The sequence below is a fragment of the Balaenoptera musculus genome, chromosome 9, assembly GCF_009873245.2.
Source record: "Balaenoptera musculus isolate JJ_BM4_2016_0621 chromosome 9, mBalMus1.pri.v3, whole genome shotgun sequence".
Lineage (NCBI taxonomy): Eukaryota > Metazoa > Chordata > Mammalia > Artiodactyla > Balaenopteridae > Balaenoptera > Balaenoptera musculus.
Genome location: NC_045793.1, coordinates 22,797,122 through 22,812,780, shown reverse-complemented (window position 1 = coordinate 22,812,780; position 15,659 = coordinate 22,797,122). Strand labels below are relative to the sequence as shown.

The following is a 15,659-nucleotide window of genomic DNA, read 5'->3' as shown; positions in this document are numbered from 1 at the left end:
TTTAAATTCTTTTTTTTTTATTAGCAACTTCAAGTATAACAACTGGAATAAGTGTTTATTTTCTATTAATAAAAATGAATTTTGACAAAAGTGGACTCTGGCTCCCGCTCCCCCACCACCCCTCTGGGATAAAAGCTTTCCAACATTGCCAGGAGCTTTCAGATACACAGTGAATTAAAGAATTTAATGAAGTTAAGCAGCTGGGGCATAGGATAGTATTTGATTTTCAAGATCACCCAAAGCTGTACTACCATACCAAAGCTGACCAAGTGTAATAAAAAGAAAAAGGAACAAAAACAAAGACATGCACAAGGACAGACATCTGCTTGATCTGCTGGCTCAGGGCCAAACATTTAATTTGCTTTTCTGAAGTCATTCATTTTTGAAAGTATGATTCTGGGAAATTCATGCCAATAGCCTGAAAGCCCACTGACAGTGAAGGGTACATCAACTTCATCTCACCCAGTAAAAACTTATCCAACAGAAGCCAAGATAACATCTACAGGTGTTCCCTCTTTGCTTCTGACGGTCACCTGCATGGTCACCCCATCTGCTAAGGCCAGCCTGGACCTCACCAATAAATCATAGCCACCTCTGTATACACCTGAGAGGAAAAAAGTGAGGAAATCCATGTTAAGAACTCAAAACAAGCTCTGAATAATGAAATTTATCATGCTCTGCCTGCATTTCCTTTCTATTATTTTAGTTTAGCTTTTCTAGAATTTGTGCTTATGGTGGGAATTGAATCCTACATACAAATTCTAAATAATCTTTTATATTCCCGTAATACCAGGTACATAGAAGGTATTCAATAATATTGATATGGAGTACTTAAGCGGGGGGCACTGGTATCTGCAGAAGAGATTTAAGTGTCTTGGGCCAAATACATATCTTAAAAGAACCATCTAAGAATAGCATGCAAATTAAACAGCTAAAACAAATTATTCATTTTGATGGGGCTTCAAGTTGTAACTCATATAATGGGATAATGGGACAGTAGCAGGGCATGAGATGCCCGTGCACATCCCTTCCTATCAAATTCTGCAACAAAATGAAGGAGAAATCTGGTGAAAGTTTCTTACCTGCCAGATAGAGGGAATGGGAATTCTTGTTCTCAGGTACTTTGTCTGACCTCTCACATGGCTGCATGCCCAGAAATGTGATGATGTTGTTGACAGCTTCTGTGTTGAGAAGATTGATGCAACCGTATGAGAAAAGGTCAGCGTAGGGATCTGCCTCTGCACTAGTTTGTGCTGGGAGGTGGGGGGGTGCACGGGGTTGGCGGTGGTGTGTGGAGGGAGGCTACTGGACTGGAAATGGGTTGACTCTGTTAGATGATGAAGACAGCATTCTGGCGTTTTAAAGTGAAATAGTTTACGGAGTTTTTAAAGAAAAGGGAGTCCTTTTGGAATAACAAATATGCCTATTAGGTGTTAGACTGCTATCAGGCAATATACTGATAGCAAAATTGTTCTCACCTTCAAGAGTTTTGGTAGAACTGAGGGCAAAGGTCTCCTCTTTCTCAAAGGTGTCGCCTACCTCTTCCCAGGCAGCAGCAAAGTTAGGCTTCATTACCTTCTGAATGTGGTCAGACACAGTCACTTCAAGATCTTCTAGCTAGTGGGTTAACAAACAGGGGTCAGAAAATGAGTCCTCTCAGTTCAGTAAAAGGTGGAAGAGACTAGTTCATTTGGTTTTATCATCCTGTGTTATAGCCTTTGCAGGAGCCTAGGAAAAACTCTACTACCAAGCTAGTTTGAAGTTCTGTAGTCTGGATAAGTCTAACAAGGTAGGCCCTAGCAAAGGAAAGCAAGAAAACAGGTCATCTGGCTAGAGCCATATTCAGATCAACGTCTGTAGCCCTGGCGTAGGTACAAAGCAGTCACATTGCCACACGTAACTGCAGAGTTCAAGCCGTACAGGGCCTTCTGAACTTTGCATTCACGAACAGGTAGATATTTCTAAAACTTCTCCCTGCATTCTGTGAAGGCTTATCAGTCCATGATGTGGCTACATTATAAGCAAACTAAAAGCTGCTGAACAACAACAAAAAACCCCTACCCCCAATACTTTAAATAAAACTGATCTCAATGAAAATCATGTAATTATTTTCATCTCTTAATTATCCCTATTATAAAAACATTAAAAAGGGTGAGTTTTGCTTTAATCAGTAATGAAGTGGTAAATCCTAATTCTCTTTGGCATGATGCACTCCCACGACAGAGGAGGATTAGCCCAGGTCCTCCTCAGCTGTAATGTGTTTGAGAAGAATACAGTCCCATAAGTTCACGTCAGATGAAAATGTTCTCTCCAGACAGAAGTCACTCAGTGAGTGGTGCAAGGGGTCAAAGTGCGTCTCAGGGGAGACTCACCACGTACTCATCATCATACCCCTCCTCAGCTGGAACCCCCGTGTCAGGGTCGCAGTCCCGGACAGTGAATTTCATGGTGCAGCTGAAGGTACCTGCAGCTGGAGGAGAGAGAGCAGGCGAGCCTGTGTCAATGGGCAGCACAAGCACACGGTTTCCATCAGTAACTTAGGAAGCACCATCTGCCCTTGGCTCTGTGTTCTGAATTATCAAGTGACACATATGTAGGCTGTTTTCTAGGGTCGTAGTTCTCAAAAGAAGCCGGTAGGCTGGACTTAAAAATCTATCCCCTGCTGCGAGTTAGAATAGTACAGAAAAGACAACATGGGCAAAACTCTGTTTTTATATCCAGATAAGGAAAGCAGAGGGTATAGCTCAGTGGTAGAGCATCTGACTACAGATCAGGAAAGCAGCAGGGGAGACACTTTTTAAGGGGCTTTTTGCCATGCCTGTCAAAACGTTAAGAACCACTACTTTAGGAGCTGACAAATAAAGCATAAAATATGGATGGTACAAAAGCACACAGATCATTAAATTAATACTAAGTATATCACAGTCTCGATATCTTTACAGATATTATATCTGTAGATTGTGGACCAACAGTGGGTTCAGAGATCACCAGAATGAACTTGCTTTATGTCAACTTTCAACCTTTAGTGAGTAGGTCAGTAATGAAGTTCTAATATTGGTGAAGTCAGTGTCATACAATGGAAAAGCAAGTGGGCAATTATATGTTTTGAGATACTCAGTGGAAGAAATGAAGGAAAATGAAGTCTTCATGAAGAAGATAGGATTTTCTGAACTGTCTGAAGGAGGGGATTTATTAATCATGGATGAAGAAAAGGCACATAAGGGTCTAGTCCATGGTCTGGAAAAGGCTTATAGGTTTAAAAAATTTCATGTGTGTGTGTGTATATATATATATATATATATATATATATATATATATATGAAACTGTGGAGTTAGAAAGTTACTTGGGGGATAGGCAAGGACAGGAAAGAATAGACTCAGATGTAAAGACCGTATATGACAGGTTGGGTAGTGAGACTTTCATTTGTTCAGTTTTAACTTTAAACTCCCTCCATCCAAAAATGTAGAAAATGTCAATACATTTATAATGTAAAGGTGTAAATGAATATGCCAGATCCTTAGATAAAAAGACGACTAAGACATGACCTTTTTCCCCACAGCTGATTGTCTAGGAGTTGAATAACAGTGTGTGTGAGAGATCTACCTATATATACCTGTGACATTACAATTTAGTACCATAGGTTCTTTAATATAAGTTTTAATAGAGTGCTATGTGGGAGTGCAGGATTAACAGCCTGGGAAAATCATAAAAAATTTGAAAGGATGTACAGTTTAATTGGATCTCAAAAGACGCAAAAGAGCTTTGGCAAGCAGAGGAAGGTACACGAGCTAAAGGAAAGAGGCTAGAAAGGCAGTGGTGTAATTGGAAGCAGTAAGAGAGAGGCTAATACATAGGTGCTGAGAAGAGAATTTGTTTAGGAACAAATTTGAAATACCTTATATTTCAAAGGAAGGAGACTAGATATTTTCCAGCAGGCTCTAGTGAGCTGAGGCAGTCAAGAGATTGAAATGTTAGAGGTAATTAAAGCCACTGGTAGGAATCCTATGAATAGGCCTGAATTCAGAGAGCAAATGAATTCACTCTAGCATACCGAAAACAGATGATGGGAATGGATTGCCCCATATAGGAAAGAGTGTACCTATCAAAACTACAGAATGTATTTCAGTGCAATAGGGGGTTGATGAAAGAAGGATCTTGTTTAAATTAAGGTAGGATTTTCTGCAGGAGGAAGGGGGAAGAAGAAGAAAGAAAGTGGAAATTAACACAAACCTAGAATGTGTCAGTTGAGGTATTTAAAAAAAGAAAAAATGAAAGGAGAGAATGGGATTACAGTATGAACAAAGGTCATGATCAAATAAAAATGGAGAGGCAGGATAGATGTTGAGTAATAGAAGATTATATGAACCCCAGGTTGGTTCATGGAGGCTACTGGCAAATGAGGAAGAGGAATAAGGAGAGACAGTCAGGAATAATGGTAGATCACAGACTGGGCTAACTGGTTGAATTTTATGTATAAGTAAAGACAGAAGACACTTTATATATAAGTAAGTGATAAGGAAGCATTAATAGAGATAATGTTTCTGAAACTTGTGGCAAATTTTCAATTAAATGGTTTGGTTAATACAGTGAGAGGTTACACGGAATCTAAGGTGAACTCCATTAAAAGCCACTGGTAGCAATCGCTCAGTGTTGTGACAGAGGATGACTAACACTGGGTGATGAGGAGAAGGGGGTGAGAGAGAGCCTTTCCGTGGCAAGAGAACAATACTAAGTCCACTGCCATAACAAAGATGAGCGCTTCATGAATGAAGCAAGGCAGATAACCAAGGGAATAAGAGGAATGCCCTGAAGGTCTACATTAAGACTGTTCCCAGAAATGAGGCTTGTCTGAGAACTGACTGAAAATGGGAGATAACTACTGAGGAAACTTGTAGGAAAAAAAAATTACCAAAACACAGAATTAGAGAAAAGAGAAAAGATGGATGCTGGAAGCTAAGAAAGGAGCGAGCCGTGTGAATTAGGCCGGGACGCAGAACATGCTGTGTGGCAAATGGCAGAGTGGGAGATTTGGTGGGAGCTGTCAGGCCTCAACCACTAGAGGGAAGACTATGACTAAATAAGTGGGGTTATGAGGAGATTCCAGAAAGCTGTGTTGGAATAATAGTTACAGAAAATGATGTGGTCAGTGGGGCGAAAGATAAAAGGGTAGGAGGGATGGACCTGAAACACAGGTTACCTGCAGCAATCCCCACAGGTCTGGACCAAACTGAGAAGGAAGGGATGCGTGGAGTGTGCAGGGAATCAAGGCAGATGAAAGAAAGCAAGTTGAGCAGTGAGTGCCAAAAATGAGGAGAACGTGCCTACCAGGAAAATGCTACACATGTGGCAGAAGGGGTGCTGAAGATAAGGTTTTTCTCTAGGACAAATATGGGGAAAAAGGAAGAAAGGTACAGAAAAGCAAGATTAAAGTTGCCCTCAGAAAGAAAGGAGACGCTAAGGAATGACAGACATCAACTGGAAGGATAAGTCAGCATTCCTGGGCCAAAAGTCATGATGGAATAAAGAAAGAAAAGAGAGACTGGAGGCAGAGAAATGGAAATATTGTATAGTGGAGAGCACAGAAAGCAGAGCAGGTGTGTAATAAAGACCTCAAATGGGGAATCCTGTCAGAGCTCAAAATGGTCTAACTGGACACATTTTGGATGTAAAGACCGTATAGCAATGAGAAGTATACAGAAAGTGTGAGGAGCAAGGACTTGAGTAGGAGGCAGGAGTAGATTAGCTCTTGAAGCACCAATTTGGAGGGAAACTGTTAAAGGACTTGGGTGACAGGAAGTTTATAAGGAAGCTGCTTACAATGAATGCAGATAAAAACCCACTGCTGCCAACTTTAGAGAGAGTAGGTTTGACTTAACAGAGGGTGTGAATAGGTATAGTTTGGCCAGAGGATAGAGTATTGTTGGAGAATGGGTGAAGATTCTGAGGGAAATACACCTCAAGAGAAGTACTTTGCCTCCATTCCTTCTGTAGACAGATGGTAAATGAAAGGGTGATGGATAGCTAAGATATCATAGATTATTGCAGTGCGCCATTAAAACTGGTTGCTCTTAGAAGTTACCCTACCATGGCTAAAAGTGACAGACATTTCCTAGGGATATTTGTATGAAAATATCATGGAGAGAGGGGAGAAGACGGAGGCTAGAAGCATAAAAACAGAAGATGGAAGGTTTAAGCTGGGGTGCCGAATATAAGGTGAGTAGGGAAGGGCATTAAACAGGGCCAGAAGGAGGAACACTGGAAAAGGGCAGAGCTGCGTATTAAGTAGAGAGATGGGAGCTAAGCTAGATTACAGCCAAAGAGGAGACAGGATGTGGAGAGGAAGTGGCTAATAAGAGCTGGTGTCAATGAGGGAGTGCCTCACTAACAGAATCTGGGAATCTTTTCTCAAATGATATTTGAAGCAACAAGTATGACCAATAGAGTGACATATTAAAGAGTCTAAATGGGATGGATCCAAGCCATGGCCAGTGGCAAGACTCCTATGAAGGTCCGTACTGAACTGAGAATGCAAATGTATTCAGAACAGTGTGCAGGAAACAAGATGAAAGAAGAGACTTCTCAATCTATGAGAAATGATATAAAGATGGGAGCTGAAAAAACAAGTGACTGTAGGTAATATAGGTGTTTCTCTAGGTTCAATCAAGGAAAAGAGTGGAAGAGCTGCAGAAGAGATGGGGTCATTTGAAGATTGGCAGGTACTGACAGGAGGGATATGGTACCATACTTGTATTAAAGATCATGATTAAATAAGAAAGAAGAGAGAGACTGGAAACTACATAAGGGAAGAACTATATGAAGAGTAGTTGAGAACAGGTGGAGTGGCACGGGCAGATACGATGAGGAACACAGTTTTCCAGAATGAGAACTCTTGTAAGATCTTATAATGGGTCTATCTGGTCAAATGATGGGTCTTAACGCCAGACTTTGAAAAGCAGTATATACAATGGGAGAACAGGGCCCGAAAAGTAATGGGAAGTTTTGGTGGGAAGTTTTAGCTAGGAGGATTGGAAGGAGATGGATTAAGATGAACTCTGATATAAAGACAGGCCAGCAACCTTAAAGACACCAGGATAAATCTCTGAGCACTGGTCTATAGCATGGATGGCTAATACTGAGAGCTGAGTGGCTAGCGATCATGCCCAACTCAAAAGTAAAACTTCATTTGTTATTTTCATGTACAGATGGTAGATGAAATTATGCTGTATGTAATTAAGACGTGGGAGGGCAGACCACCAAAGGGAGATACAAATGAATATCTTGCAAATGCCACATTAACGTTATCCTTAGAATTTACTCTGTCGTGTGAAGATTTTCTGAAAGTGGAGAGACAGCTCCTGGGGAGAGAACCTGGCTAGGGAGTGCTGTTTGGGAGGAGACTGAATCCACTTGAATGAAACAGAGATGGTAGCTAAAAAAAAGAAGAGAAGCTGAAGATAAGGCAGCATATTTCTTTAGGGCCACATAGGTAGCAAGGGAAAAGGAATGGGAGAACAACATTACAGGTGCCCCCAGATTAAAAGAATGCCATTTGAAGAATGACAGGTATTGACTGGAGGGAGAGGATCCCATACTTGGGCCAAAAGACACAGAAGGAGGGGCGGAGGGTAAAGCTAAGAGGAGCACTGTATAGACTAGAGAACGATTCTGAGCAGGTGGGTGGTAATAAGAAAAACCACAGGACCATAACGATTCCCAGAATGGGGAGGCCTATAGTGTGAGAATGGGCCTGAGTGGTATGTTGGGTGTAAGCCAGACTGCAATGACTAGTCTGTATAATGGGAGAGAAATAGAGGCCTGAAAAGGAGTGATAGTCAGGAGTAGACTTGCTCTTGATGCCTTCGTGGGAAATTTTTAATTAAAGGGCTTGGTTGGGGGAAAGTTTAGAGCAGTGCTTCTTAAGATGTGTTCTATCAGCACTGCCTAGGAATATGTAATTCTTCGCCCCACTAGACCTACTGAATCAGAAATTTGGGGTGTGGGGCTCAGCAGTTTGTATTTTAACAACCTGAAGTTTGAGAGCCACTGCTTTAGACAAAGGCAGATTAAGAGTAATCCCGATTAAAAAATCTTTGCTAGCAAGCTGCCATATTAGGATTAGCTGAAAATTAGAGAAGCAACTGAGGAGACTTGTAAGAAAGGATAGTAGACAAGGAGAGAATGGCGACTAAAAAAGGGAAAAGGGCCATGTGAATTAGACTCGGGTGGGGAACTTGCAGGAGAGTAACATGGCCAATGGGTAAGGGCATTAAAGAGTGCTAGAGTGAGAAATCCTGGCACATGGGCGAGTAGGAACTTTAATAGAGTGATTTTATGTTAATCTAGATTGCAGCCACTCAAAGAGAGAGAGGAAGGAGGGAATGTGGCTAAATAAGAATTGAGGTTATGAAGGGGAGCCGCTCAGGAAGCTGTGTGGAAGAGAGAGGCTGCGTGGCCGGAACTGTATAATCCAGTCCAGAGTCTGAACAGTGACTGCTGAATATGAGATGTTCGTTTATCTAGAAGAGATTACTGAATCTATGGGAATGATATGTACATACACAGTCTCTGAATGAAAGAGGGATGCTGAATATAAGGTACAGTTTTTAATAAGGCAAAATAAAGAAAAAGGAGTAAAACAGCAAAGTTAAAATTGCTGCCAGCCAGATGAGAAGGTATCACTTAATACTGACATAGAAATTGTCACTGATACCACCTGGAGGCACAGGCACCACAGCTGGGCCAAAGACCACGATGGAAAGGAAGAAGACAGGTTAGAAGCTACCTAAGGGAAAGGCTTATCTAAAGAGTAGAAAATTGGTTTTGAGTGAGGCACAGAGTGGGGATCAGGAGAGGAGGAAACCTCAAAAAGAATATGCATTCATCACTATGAAAGGTTAAGATATATGGGGGAATTCTCCAAAGGGAAATTGGAAAGAATGTCCCATAAGAGGGACATTAAAGATATACTCAGAAGTTAAGGAAATATATTAGAATTTGCAGTAAGTGAGAGAAGCACCTGAGGAGACTTGTATGAAAAAATAGCAAAGAAGGAAAGAGCAAAAGATGGAGGTTGGAAACTAAATAAGCAGAAAGTGTGTGTGAATTAGGCTAGCGTGCAGAACATGCAGTGTAGAAAAATAAATATGGAAGGACACTGAAGAGGTCTAAATGGGAACATTAGGAAATGGGAATTGGAATTTTGTCAGAGTTGTGTATGAATGAGAGAAAGTGAGGTTAAAATGTAGCAAAGTAAGAATTGGAGTATAAAGTTTTGCTGTCCAGGATGCTTTTTTGGAAAAATACTAGACGCAATGGGTGTGGTCAATAGAGTGAAAGGTCAGAAACAGGCCAAGTGGGATGGACATAAAACGCAGGCCAGTGGCAGGAATCCTATGAAGTTTATGCTAAACCGAGAATACAAACAAATGCAGTAAAGAGTGTAGGACACAAAGGGAAGACAGCAGGGCTTGAGCAGTGAGTGTCCAACATGAGGGGAGTATCTAGCCCAAAGGGACAGCTGAATCTGTAAGAATGATGTGAATGTAGGTGGAAGCTGAAAGGAGGGGCACAGAAGACAAGGCAGTATGTTCCTCTAGGGCAAAATAAGGATCAGGAGGAAAGCAATGGAAGAGCAAAGTGAAGCTTCCCACAGATGTGAACGGATGATTTAAGAATGGTATCTATTGACTGGTGGTAGTTATGGTACCATATTTAGACCAAGATTGTGATGGAATAAAAAGGAAAAGAGAGTTTGTTTACTGAATAAAGGACTATTATACGAACTAGAGAAGACTTAAGAGTAATGGAATAGCAGCAATACAGATCAGGTGTGTACTAAAGAGACTCAGAATGGAGATTTCCTTAAATGTTCAAATTGGATGGGAAGGCCCAATGGTAATGAGTGGTGTATCTAACAGAGTTTCAAGGACCTGGATAAAAATGGGAATTATAGAGTAGACTAGCTCTTAATGCTGTGGGTAGAATTTTTTAATTAAAAGCTTGGTTAATAATAAGGTTTAAGGCAGTTTTATTAAGATGAATTCTCCTAAAAAGACATTGTTAGTAATCTTAAAACACATCAGGATTGACCAGTTAGGGAGCATGGGCCAGTGGTTTGTCTATAGAGAAGACTATTTGTATTTCTTGAGGAGTAGTTGGGAATCATTAGGGAGGTAAACCTCACTAGAAAACTACTGTACCCTTTGCTATGATATAGGATAGTAGCTGAAGTGGATAGTTAAGACATGGTAGAGCATAACAGAATAAGAAAGAAGAGGAGGTTTTCATCTAAATAATGGGAGCATTGCATGCATTAGAGTAGGGTTCTCAGTAGTCAGAGTAGCAAAAAGGCAAATAAGATGTGAATTGAAGAGACTTGGAATGGAGAAATCTGTCAGATCTCAGACGGGGTCTAACTGGTTAAAAATGTTTGGTGTTAGTTAAAGATGACAATGAGTGGTGTATATAACTAGAGAGAAGTAAAGGCCTGCATATGAAAGAATAGGAGTTAGAAAGTAGACTAGCACTTAAAGTCTTGCTGGGAAAAAAAATTTTTTTAAGAATGAATATATATATATATATATATATCCCTCAGAGAGCATTACATATTATTTATGGATATATGAATATTTATGAAAAGTATAAAATATATATGAGGATAAGTATTTAAGTATTTAGTGATTTTCTCTTAGAAGGGAAAGAGGTAAATGGTTCTTAAGTGGTACAAAGGAAGTCTCAATTATATGTGCACTGTTCTATTTCTTTAAAAAAAATCTCAACCAAATATAGCATAAAGTTAAGATATAAAGAAGTGGGGTAGTAAGTATATGAATTTTGGGGGAACAGAACATTTTAATTAAAGGGCTTGGTTGATAAGAATGGTTAGAGGGGGAAGTTAGGATGAACCTTGATGAAAAGGCATCGATAGCAACCTGAAAGACGCTGGTTTGACCAACTAGAGAGTGTAGGTGGGTCGTTTATCTGGTGAAAGGATGAACTGTATTTGGTAAGAAGTGAGTAGAAGTGCGCCTCAAGAGTGCACCTCAAGAGAAGACTAATGTACCCCTCACTATGATTACAGATGGAAGCTCAAAATATTATAGATGTTCATATATATGACAGAGCAAATAGTCAAAGGAACTCAGGAAGAGCTTGTTGAAGTATGATGTTAAAGTGCTCAGAAATTAAAGTATCATGTTAGGACTGGCTGTGAGAGAAACTGCTGAGATGTATTTTTAAAAAGAGAGAGAGAAAAAAATGGAGGCTGAAATCTAAGTAAGGAGAGGGAGTGTAGGATATAGGCTGTGGTGCAGAGCATGCAGTTTAGCAAAATGTTAAACAAGGAAGGGCATTAAAGAGGGCCAGGATGAGGAGCACAGAGAGATCAGAATTAAAAGTTCAGTGAAAGATTGTACGGTAAGCCAGATATCAACCAGCTAAGGAAAGAGGTGAGAATACCGCCAAATAAGAACTGCAGTATGATGTGTTGCTGCCCAGAAAGCTTTGTTGGAAAAAGATTTGAAGCAATCAGTGTAGTCAATAGAATGAGAGGTTAGAGAGCAATTAAATGTGATTGGACTTAAAATGGGCCAGAGCAGAAATCCTGGGAAAATCCAGACTCAATGGAGGGTGGAAACAGATTTCAGTATAGAGTGCAGGAAATAAGGAAGATGGATGAAGGTTGAATTGTGAGTGCTGAATATTAAAAGTGTACATATCCAGAAAAGATGATTAGATTCACTGGAATGATATAGCTGAAAGAAGAAGGAATGTTGGAGGAAATGTAGGGAGTTTGCAGCAAAAGGAGAAAGGGGAAAAGGAGAAAACGGATAGAAGAGCGATGTTCAAGTTCCTTGCAGATGGAAAGACATTATTTGAATAGTCATACTGATGGGAGAAATGGGTTTTGCTCCATACTAAGGCCAAAGGTCATGACAGAATAAAAAGAAAATAGGAGAGGATGGCAAGTAAGTAAAGGGACATTGTGTGAATTAGACAGTAGTTCTGAGTAGATGGAATGGCAACAAGACAGATCAGTTATGAATGAAAGAAACACAGAACCTTCAGGTCCCTGAACTGCGAATATAGAATGAAAGAGGATCCGGGCCCTGAAAAAGAACAGGACTTGGGTAGGCTGGCTCTTGAAGTCTTTGTGGGAAATTTATGACTGAAGTGATCGCTTGTTAAGAAAGGTTAGAAGAGATGGATTAAGATAAACCTTGACAAGAAGGCATTGGTGGAAACCTTAAAGACATCACCACTGATTGACCTTTTAGAAGGTGTGGATTGGATACTTTTTCTAGTAGAGCAAATGAATGCTATTGGTTGAGGAGTGGTTGCGGATCATGATGAGGCAATCTCAAGAGAATAACAGTGCATTTATTGATATATTATAGAATCTGTGGGTGAAAGATAAGGAGAATGTTTAAGATCTGGTAGGGCAAATAGTCAAAAGGAGTTATGGAAGACCTGCCTGTAAGTGTGATGTTAGTTTGCCGAGAAGTTAAGGAGTCACGTTAGGACTGGCTGAAAGTGAAAGAAGTAACTGCAAAGACTCGTATAAAAAAAAAGAGGAAAGAGGAAGGGAGAGAAGATGCTGGTTAGAGAAGGGATGTATGAATTAGGCTGCGTTTGTAATATGCAAGGCGCAAAATGGCAAATGTTACTGACACCAGAATGAGGAATGCAGGTATCACCAGCTATCTACTCACATTACCAAAATACTTGTTAACATGAGAAGTTTTTACCTACATATCACCATGTGCTTGGTATAGTGAGTTAGCATTCTTGTGCTAGCAAAAACTTTGAGTTTGTACAGTCTGTTTGGGATAGTATATGTTTGCTGCAGACATAGTTCTTTTATCTATAGGTTTACTTCCTATGCTCAAGGTTTTTAAATGTGTTGTGCATTATTCCTATCATCTTCCCTATAATATGTGTGGAACAACTCCAGCAATTCGCCAATTGGTAAGTAAATGTTTCCCAAGAGTTTCTTATTTATACACTGCATTTTGAAAATGTATATACATTTGTTATTTCTCTTGAGAACCTTTCATTATTCCATGCATTGTAAAAGGAGAATGCAATTACAGTCTTATATCATAGTATGGGATCATTTTGTACTACAAACATGTACACTAGTGAATGAATTTTATGTTAAATAATTATGTAGTTCTTTAAAATGGTTTATATTATACGAAATACTTAAAAGTTTTTATAATAGCATTTTTTGTGATGGTTGAGAAAATATGTTGGATTTTTTTTTAAAGGAAAATGGTTATGGGCCTTTTCAAATTTGAGATATTGCAATATAACCATTTACTAAGAAAAAGTGCTATTCAGCATATTTTAAAGAAAGGATAATGAAAATTGCTTGTACTTATAAAGCAGTTGAGCCAGGAAGAGAACTGTGTGGTGAGGCATTTATTAAAGGAAGAAAAGGGGGAGATAAAGTGATAACTGGAAATGAGACATAAGAAGGACAGTATGTGGGAAAGTACGTTTGTATAAAAAAGTGTAGTCGGCAGAAAGGTCAGAGATAAATTCAGTGAAGTGGACCTAAAACAACACAAATTGCAGCGATCCTACCCAGGAATAAATGGAAAACCAAAGCAATTCAGCAAAATATGTAAAAAGAAGAAATACAGAAATGGATTGAGCAATGAATGTAGAACAAAAAGAGGAACCAAAGAGGGAGGTATTAGTGAGCATATGAGAATGGTACATACTCAGTATATAGATGGTTAATAAAAGGTAGAATAGGGAAAAAAGAAGAAGAAAATGGGTGGAAAAGCAAAATTTAACTTTAGATGGGAAAGATCATGTGAGGAATGACATACTGAAAAACAAGGTTTGGCACTATAACTGTATCTGATGGAACAAGGAAGAATATAGGTGATAGAAACCAAGTAAAAAGAGCACTGTATGCATAAGAAAACATTTCAGAGTAACTAGATAAAATATAGGGTAAAACAGTTTCACAATAAGGAGATCTTTATTGAGGGCAGAAATGGACACAGGATTAAAGACAGGCGAAAAGTACTGAAGAAAGTGAAGGCAGATGGAAACAAGGAAACAAGTCAGAAGGCAACTACGTGCAGTAGAGTGGAATATTAGAAAAAGGCAAAGTGGAAAAAGAAGTTAAGACATGGATAAAGGGGAATTCAGCTGACGGGGGGAAAGGGTGTCATGGAATGGAACTGAAAACTGCACATCCACATCTAGAAAGGATTTATAACTTCGTAAGTGGTATTGGACGAATTACGGAACAGGGACGGGTTGACTAGGGGGTTAAAATATGGCAGAGAAGAGAAAGAGGAACAAAATAGATACGCAAAACTAGAGTTACACATAGGACTAAAGGATTCCATGAGAAGAAACAAAAATGAGACGAAAATGACCTTATTCAGTAGTAATGGAAATGGAGGAACAACAAAGGAGAGGAAAACTGCATGGATTACAGAAAGACAATGACAAAACTAGAGTCTAGTAAAACCAACACATGATGGGGATAATAGCAAAGAGTGGGTAAAATAAGGTGGTAGAACAGAGAATCTTGCCAAACTTGTTATAGTATATAAACTTAAAACATACAAAGTATTTATGAAAGAGGAGAAAATATTAAATGGGAATGAGAGTGAAATCAGGTTGAAAAGAGGGGGTTAAGGCTATATGTACCTTTTAATAGCTGAGTTCAAGGAAGGTTCAAGTTTTCAACAAGATCTAGAAGAGAGAGAAATTAAAAGTGTCTGGCAATGAGAGCAGAGTAGAGGAATGAGGGATGAGAGGAAAAGGTTAGAGCATGTCCTGCAAAATATTAAATATAGAAAAGAATGAGGGCTGCAATGAGTAGATTTCCAGGGTTCTATTCTAACACAGTGAACACTAAGCACTCTGAAAACAAGTAAAATTAAACAATGGAATGAATGTGGGATGGTTTCGGAAGTTTAAGTAAAAAGAATTAAAGTCACATTCAACAATGATTCTTGACTAAGAGGGAAGACAGACCTAAGAAAATGAAAAGTATAACTATGTAAAGTAGGCTGGAGTTTGGGGTGTGTCAGATGGAAGGGACTGTGTTGGTCCCAAGAAGGGATGGCTGGATCAGTGTCAGAGTGGGGGCAGGGCTGGGATCCTTGAGGAACAAGGGTCAATGGCAACCGATGGGAGCCTAGAAGTGGGCAAGGGGAGAGTGCAGCCCAGGGAGGCACGCTGGGCTTCCACAGCAGTGATTCTTCCCCGGGTGGGGGGGGGTAGATTTCACCCAAGGGGGGCTGTGGGCATGGACCCCAAGGGAGGCCTGTCAGAACATCTGAGGGTGAGCAGTGCTCTGCTCAAAACAAAAACAAAAACAAAAAAATCAAAAAAGAAAACACAAAAACATTCCTGAAAGATGAGGCTGATAGGCTGCCTTGGGGTCACGCATCCTCGGGTGAGAATCACTGGGTGGAAGGGGCAGGGTGGACAGCCGGGCAGAGAGGTGACGCATGAGCAGATGAGCCCGAGTCGGGCAGGTGGAGGCATCAGAGCCAAGAGTGTCAGACGTGGAGGAAAAGCACCCAGGACCAGGGAGACCGCGAGTAAATGGATGTAGCCAGCAAGGCACCTGGAATGATTGGGGGAGGGGGAGGGGGATTACTGTCAATCAGTTGGGAGTGGA

The 15,659-nt window shown here is 40.1% G+C and overlaps 1 protein-coding gene across 2 annotated transcripts in view; it reads right to left on the bottom strand.

The window, feature by feature from the left end:
• Nucleotides 1-40: 40 nt before the first annotated feature.
• Nucleotides 41-15,659, bottom strand: part of COPG2 (COPI coat complex subunit gamma 2) — a 137,724-nt gene continuing 122,105 nt past the window's right edge. For both annotated transcript variants that reach the window (XM_036864135.1, XM_036864134.1), the window contains 4 exons: nt 2,373-2,470; nt 1,479-1,617; nt 1,083-1,181; nt 41-604 (listed from right to left, as the gene is read on the bottom strand). In XM_036864135.1, coding sequence (XP_036720030.1) covers nt 474-604; nt 1,083-1,181; nt 1,479-1,617; nt 2,373-2,470 — 467 coding nt within the window. In that variant the 3' untranslated portion in view covers nt 41-473. The remainder of the gene's footprint in view (nt 605-1,082; nt 1,182-1,478; nt 1,618-2,372; nt 2,471-15,659) is intronic.